Source organism: Poecilia mexicana, unplaced genomic scaffold (assembly GCF_051168715.1).
Source record: "Poecilia mexicana isolate PSO_F unplaced genomic scaffold, ASM5116871v1 scaffold_19, whole genome shotgun sequence".
Taxonomy (NCBI): domain Eukaryota; kingdom Metazoa; phylum Chordata; class Actinopteri; order Cyprinodontiformes; family Poeciliidae; genus Poecilia; species Poecilia mexicana.
This window is the reverse complement of record NW_028263388.1, coordinates 3,571,655-3,579,132: the sequence shown is the minus strand read 5'-3', so window position 1 is coordinate 3,579,132 and position 7,478 is coordinate 3,571,655. Positions and strand designations below refer to the sequence as shown.

Genomic DNA, 7,478 nt, shown 5'->3' with positions numbered 1-7,478 from the left:
TTGTTTTATTCACTGAGAGAGTCTTTTTGACTTCAAATTTTCCCAATTAAAATAAACAAAATCAGTTTATTCACTTTTTTGGAATATTATTTTAATAATTAGTCCTTTTTACAACTGTTGAACCCAGTTTGCATTCACTGCTTTCAAAGCAAATCTTTGAAAGAACTAACAGAAATTTAGAGGGGACACGTTTATCCACTAGATTTGTGGGTTCATGTAGTTGATTATAGGTCTTCCAAAATGGCTTTGAACTTCACTTTTTAATTTGACCAATACCTTCATCACCAAATTTACTAAAACAGTAAAATCTTGCGCAATTGACAGTGTTGTCCCCACCAGCACTCCTCAGTGCTCTGAGAATAGAAGTTATTCATTTATTTTAAACAAACATCAACAAAAAAAAATCAACGCAAAAATTGAATGACACTACAGAGACAAAAATATTCAACAATGTTTTCACATGCTAAAAACTGGGCATTAGAAACAATTAAAATCTTCCACTGAAAAGAAAAACTTAAATTAATTACATTTTATAATGTTAATAAGCTTTTAGTAAATGCTCAATAAAACACAGAAACTGTGACTCAGTTTGGGTTTTATTCATTAAATCATTAGTGGTTAAGCTGTGTTGCCAGTCAGCAATCACATACAGACAAAGCAAAAGCAGAAAATTGGATCGGCTCCATCCAAGAGGTTGGATATTAAAACAGGGGAGGTCACTAAACACAGTCATACATGGAAATGGCCTGAATATCTCGTCTTTGTTTAATAATACTTATGGAAGGTTCCATATGATGCACTGTGCAAAAACAAAATTTCAGCATAACTGCAGAGTTCAGAACAAACGCATGTGATGAACAGCGAGAAGTTCTGTTGAAGTTAATAATCATTAGCTCAGATAACGCGTCACATTATGTACACAAGACGGCAGGAGACATAGCACAAGTAAAATAGTGCTAAATCTAACCTGGAAGTTATGATCTCAGTTACTTTTGGAAGCAGAAGTCCTGTTTAAAATTAATGTTATGAAAAATACGTGTTTCATAACATATGAGCCCCTCTGCTGCCAAAAATAAGAGCACAGTTTTTATGTACATTGCTGGAGTGCAGGGTTGCCTGAATCCTGTCCTCAGTAGCGGGCCCCTTGGAGCAGAAAGACTGCTGAGGGGATTTTTCATCTGGTCCAGGATGTTAGAGAGGGGCATGCAGGACAGGAGCCCCCCCCAGGACTGGACTTGGGAATCCCTGCATTAAGATCCTCTGAACACAGAATGGTTAACATTTCTGATTCAATTTATTTTGGAACAGAAAGTAGTCAAATTAAAGTTCTCAACACTAGGGGTCAGTCTTACACAAAGGCATAATAGGTTTAGCTTCAAAGCAGCCTGTTGCTCGGATCAACTGTTGGCCTGGTTCCGCTCTGGTGTGTGTGTGTGCATGTGTGTGTGTGAGTGTGTACGTGTGTGTGTGTGTGTGTGTGTGTGTGTGTGTGTGTGTGTGTGTGTGTGTGTGTGTGTGTGTGTGTGTGTGTGTGTGTGTGTGTGAATTCAGAGAGAAAGAAAAGAAAAGCAATGTCATGTAATGTGTTCTTTTTATGGGAAATTACAGTGATATGGTCAGATATATATGCATAAATGGACAGTAAAGTAACGTATGAAAAAACACAATGTGTGTGAGCAAGTCTGCCAGCACTAAGAAGGTATGAAAGGAAAATAACATGATAAGGTGAAAAATGTTTTAGAAAAAAACTTAAACAAAAACAAGAGTTCTGCAAAAGATAGAAGTCACAGCAGATAGCACTGTGCCTATAAACAGATAGATTAATCAGAAGAAGATAATATTTAACTCATGATTTAAATAGATAAACAGCAAAGAAAATGTCAGGAATGGTTTGGTGAATTCATATGAGAAAGGAATTTCACTATAGATAAGAAAGTGAGTTTATATTTGTGTTTCTTTTGTGAAAGAGTGTATATTGAACAATGACATAATATCTTCCTTTCCTTCTTTCGTTTTACCTTTTTTCTTTCCTTACTTTTTTTTTTACACTAATCTCCTTGTATAGTTTTGTTACACTGATTATGGTGCTCCCTCCCAATCTGATGATGATACTGCTCATTATAAACAAAGCATGTGTCTTATTCCCTCTTTATTTATTCTTATTCAAAACAACTAGAAATTTTTTTTTTTACATATTTGTTAAAACCTTCCTTATGTTGTGACAGTATAACATAAAACAGAAAATCTGTGAAAAAAAATCAAGCTCTTCTGCCTCCTCCCTGCAGTTCTACTACCATCTGCAGAAATACACTGCATTGCCAGAAACAACTAATCAGAGTCAGGAGGCAGGTCTCTGTGTGGTCAACCAAACTTGTGTATGTGCTGCTCATACCCTTCCTCTTACTCTCTGCTGGGCTACAGCTAGCTCCTCACACCAGAACCCGCCATTAATGCTCAGGTAAGTTTGCATAGCCACTGATGATGTCAGATAAACAGCTCTCCAGTAATGCTAAGTCGTTTCTCCACCATTACCACATTGGTTACTTGACAGCACTATGCCCCTCCTCTTGGCTCTGATTGGTTGTTTCTGATCAGTAGCGGTGTATTTCTGCAGATTACATTTAAACCACAGACAGGAGGGCTCATGTTATATTTTCACAACATAGTGATCAAAAAAATATTTATGAAAGCTACGTACGTCAGCTTTAACAAAATTCTAATTCTAGTTTTCCTGGTCAATGGAAGAAAGAAGGGAAAGCATGTAAAATGATCTCCAGATTGACTGATGTTCTGCTTGTGTTTGGTTTTGGCCATCATTTCTACTCTATTATTGGTGTAAGCTGGTGACACAAACGCATGTGGCTACTTATGTCCAAATTGAGGAGATTTAAAGCAAAACCTTGAATGTTAGTTGTTTGTTATCAGTTTCTAGGTCTTTGTGAGTGCTAGAATATTAGACTGAAGTAAATGTGTGATGGACACATCCAAACCGATAGTGCTATGCTGTGTTTTCAGAAGACACTGTAAACCATCTGTCATTGGTAGAAATGGTGGCCAAACCTGTGAAAATAGGACCTACATATCATCACTGTCCCAGTTATTGTTGAATATACTTTTTAATCCAAATCAAGCCTAAATCTCAGTGTAGATACAAAGAATTGGTCTGAATGCATGAAGGTTTCTTTGCTCTATATTTAGTCGCTGTCTTTATCATCATCATCGTCCTCCTCGTGTAAGGCATCATGGCTCTCTTCTTCTTCATCCTCATCATGCTCTTCTTCATCCCCGCCTCCATTCACCATCTCCATCTCAACGTCCACCTCGGCGTTGTCTACTTCCACATCCTCTCCACCTATTGGCTCTACTTCCCTGGACACCTCCACCATCTCGGTTCCTTGGACCACCTCCACTTCACCCTCACGGATCTTCTTCACATGGAAGGTGAAAGGGGGCACCTTGTAGACGGCAGTTTTAGAGCGGGCGTACACAACGTGGTCCGGTGTGAAGGCCTTCTTCATCTTGTCACCAGATGTTTTAATCTTCTGTTTTCGCTCAGGGTTCACACTCATGCGCGTTCCAAGTTTACCCATTTTCTTTTCAATGTTGTGACGTGTCTTCTCCAGATTCTCCTTTGTCTTCTGCTTTGTCTTCTCGATATTTTCCTTCGTTCTTTGTCTGGTCTTCTCCAGGTTCTCCTTTGTCTTCTGCTTTGTCTTTTCAATGTTTTCCTTGGTTTTTTGTCTGGTCTTCTCCAGGTTCTCTTTGGTCTTTGCTCTGGTCTTATCCATCTTATCCTTGGAGAAGACGGTCTTCAGATTTTGCACCCGCTGCAGACTGGTCCGCTTGATGCGTTCAGCTCGGGTCTCCTCAATGGTGTCTTCAATTTCCACCCCCTCTTCATCTGAGGAAAGGTCTACATGGGGTTTGTCCTCCTTGTCACCCTCTGCTGCTTCTCCAGGTTCCTCCACAGCCTCTTTGAGCTCCAGCAGACTGCCTCCTCTGCTTCCTGACACAGACTCAGAAACTTTCAAAGACTTGGAGATGCTGAGTTTTGAGGGCACTTTCACATCATCCTGTGGAGAAAGAAACATAAAGACTTTGATGCATACTGGACAAGATCTTGCTTGCATATAATAACCATGAGGTCATATCAGCAAGTGCAACATAAAACATATTCAGTGGTTAGAGAAGAGGATAGTTTTTGAATTTGTATTAGTTTTCACTTTCATAGATTTTTTGAATGCATTTCAGATGAAACTATGCTGTAAAATAAACTGCAGAGAAACATCATAGTTATAAACTACAGTGACTTTCAAAACGATACGCATGAGCAAATACCAAAAAATCCTACAGTCGATTAAAGTTTCTAATAAGATTCATAATGTTTGTTGAATTCAAATTCCACTAGACTGAAGCTGAAACAAAAATAATTAATTCAACAATCTGCACATATATGCAGCCTTTTTACTGTAGCTTTTAATTTTTTGTAAAATATTTTGTCCCTAAATACATTAGTTTATACTTCTAAGTCTAAGTCTGTTTGCCCATTTATTTTTTCTTACTATGTAAAAGTTATTCCTCAGGCCACAGTGAGGAAAAAGTGGAATCTTTGGCCTGAAGCCACAAAGGACAGTCAGAGAAAAATGAGGAGGATCATTATAATGACAATAACTGAAGGGTGTTTTCTGCTGCAGCTGTGGAGAAAGTATGTGGCAATAAATTCAAGTTGGATTGGAAAGATGCATTTCCCCTTTGGCTCTTATTAAAAAAATGAGATGTGCATAGTGTTGACGTCCAGTTACACGCAGGGGCATGTGGAGAATATTTCCCTCTGCTGCCATATACTCAGATTGCTTCTTGTTTTGGACCATGGACTGTGTTGAATTGTTTAACAACAGAATCAAGTTACCTGTGGAGGGAAACAGGTTAATCTGAATTCCAGTTCAGATTAACCAAATCTGAACTGGAATTTATTAATGAGATTTACTTTAAGCGTGCTCATCTTCGGTTGTGGTGAATTTTGTAAACTCGATCTAAATAAATCAAGCCAAAATTAACTTAATAACATATTTTTATTTAAACTCAGTTCGGCCTTCTCGGACCAGACATAATTTGTCATTTCATTAAAAAAAACATTAATACTGTGACCCTGAATACTCTGCCGGTGTGTCAGGACATCAAGTCTGAGATTAGCAATAGAATGATTTATTTTGTGAAATGTCAGAGTAATGAATAAGACAATTTTTGAAAACTTTTTTCCAAATTTAAAAGTTTCCATAAACTAACATTATGCTTTTTAACAATTTGGGGAGACCCAGATGATGCTATCAGAAGCTTTTGTAAACTGCATGTAAATAAATCCAACTAAAATGAACTTAATACAATTTTTTTTATTTAAACTGGGTTTGGCTTTCTTGAATCAGACATAATTTGTCTGTTTCAAGACACATTTTGTCTTCTGATAGGCTGATTTCCAACATCTGAGCTAAATGGAGGAATATGTATTTTCAGGTGACACCTCAAGCACACTGGGTTGTTTTTTGTGTGACATTATGGAAAAATTCAGAGAAGTCTGAACGGTGCATGGACCTCCACCAGTCTAGTTCATCCTTAGGTCCAATTTCCAGATACCTGAAGCTTCCACATTAATCTTTTCTAACAATTATATCCAAGTATAACAATCATGGGGATTTGTTCAGGAAGGAGGTGGGCTCTGTTTCCCAGGGATGAACTGATTCTGGTATGAAAAATGTGAATTAGTCCCAGAACCAAAGCAAGGAATTAGTGAAGATGCAGCTGAAGCTGGTAGTATAGTCCAGAGCCAGAAACCTGACCCGGTTCCATCGGTTCTGCCAGGAGGAATGGGTCAAAACTCTAGCAGTCTATTGTGGGAGTTACCTGTGGAGAGAAACCCAAAATATTTGACCTAATTCAGACAGCTTAAAGGAAATTTGACCAAATACTGGAGGAATGGAAGAAAACTATGCTTTAAAGTTGTGTTTATGAATCTCTCATTATTCAGTCATTCAGCAAACAGAAATAATTTAGATCATCCTAACTGAGCTAAAACAGTAGGTAAGTCTGATTTCATGTCAAACACAGAGAAACCAAGATGTGTGTTTTTCATATAGTTTGTGTAAATATCTGGGTATACATGTCACCTTACCGAGAAGTGGAGAGAAGTTTCCTCTCCTGAAACTTCTCTCCACCATTTTGCCGTCCTGCCCTCATAACCTGGATCGTAGTGAACAGGAAGGATGCTCAGAGGACAGCTGTTCCACACGGACTCCTGAATGTCTGCATGTACAGCTTGTTATTCCTGCTGTCTTTTCCTCTGGCCCTACGCTGCCTCTTAATAGAAACAGCCAGAGAACAAAGGAGTCTCAGAGTGTGTGAGGCGGCCGGGCTAAGGTGTGGAAAACTGACATGTTTTTCTCCTGTCATTCCTCAGAGTCTTGGAAAACCATCTGTCCAACAGGAAGATGATAGCATCAAAGTGTTAGCTGCAAGGTATGGGAATGAGAGCAGAGGGTGGAGACATGTCTATTGTGTTCCCTTGGAGAATGCTGATGGTTGTTTGGAGGTATTGTGCTACAGTATCTTGGGTAAACTTGACCTTGCAGGAGGGATTTAGGCTTTCCTGAGCAGCTGTGTTAACAGGCAGAGAGGAAAGGAAAAACTGCCTCATTTTCAAACAAACCATGTGAGACTTCACTACAGCAGGTCCTTTGTACTAACAATAATCTATTATAAGGATCTAAGTAAAATCATAGGTTCTAATTTTTATCACCATTTAATTTGATCCCTTAAAAAACTCCAACTGCCTTACCAGAGCATGGCTCCTATATCCCATCAGAACCTCATCAACCTGTCAGCAGGTCAAACACTGCAGAGAACGCATTCTTTACTGTCTAAGCTATGATCAGTGTTACTGAGGTCACAAATGGCCACAACAGTCAACTGTAAACTGCTTGTTTATTTGCACACAGAGCATTTACACTGAATATGCGTCTTACAGGTTCAAAGATGATTCCACTTTAACAAGAGGTTGCTCAGGGATAAATGCTTCATCATCAATTTCCTTAACTAAAGAGACTCAAAGTAATCAGTCACTGTCACTGGGTAATGAGTCTATAAGGAATTATTTCAACAGCAGAGGAAATTCTAGTCTGCATGCTTTTCCGTGACAACGGTACATGGAAAAAGTTGTGGGAAGTTTAGGTATTCACCTTGGTGTTTCTCACTTCCTGACCCTCCTCATTTAATGGGACATTGTTCTCGTTGAGGCAGCAACCCCAAAGGCAGGAAGGTACAGTCAGAGCCATGGAAAATAGATGAACGAGGTACGTCATCATTCTAAGTATGTGTGTGTGTTTGTGGGTGTGTGTGTGCGTGTGTGTGTGTGTGTGTGTGCATGCGTGTGTGTGTGTGTGCATGCGCGTGTGTGTGTGCATGCGTGTGTGTGTGCATGCGCGTGT

General features: G+C 39.0%; 1 protein-coding gene across 1 annotated transcript in view; it reads right to left on the bottom strand.

Annotated features, from left to right (window-relative positions):
- Positions 1 to 578: 578 nt before the first annotated feature.
- The window catches only part of LOC106912717 (caveolae-associated protein 1-like), a 23,582-nt gene continuing 16,682 nt past the window's right edge, over positions 579 to 7,478 (bottom strand). The window contains exon 2 of the mRNA XM_088000942.1: positions 579 to 4,073. Coding sequence (XP_087857068.1) covers positions 3,195 to 4,073 — 879 coding nt within the window. The 3' untranslated portion in view covers positions 579 to 3,194. The remainder of the gene's footprint in view (positions 4,074 to 7,478) is intronic.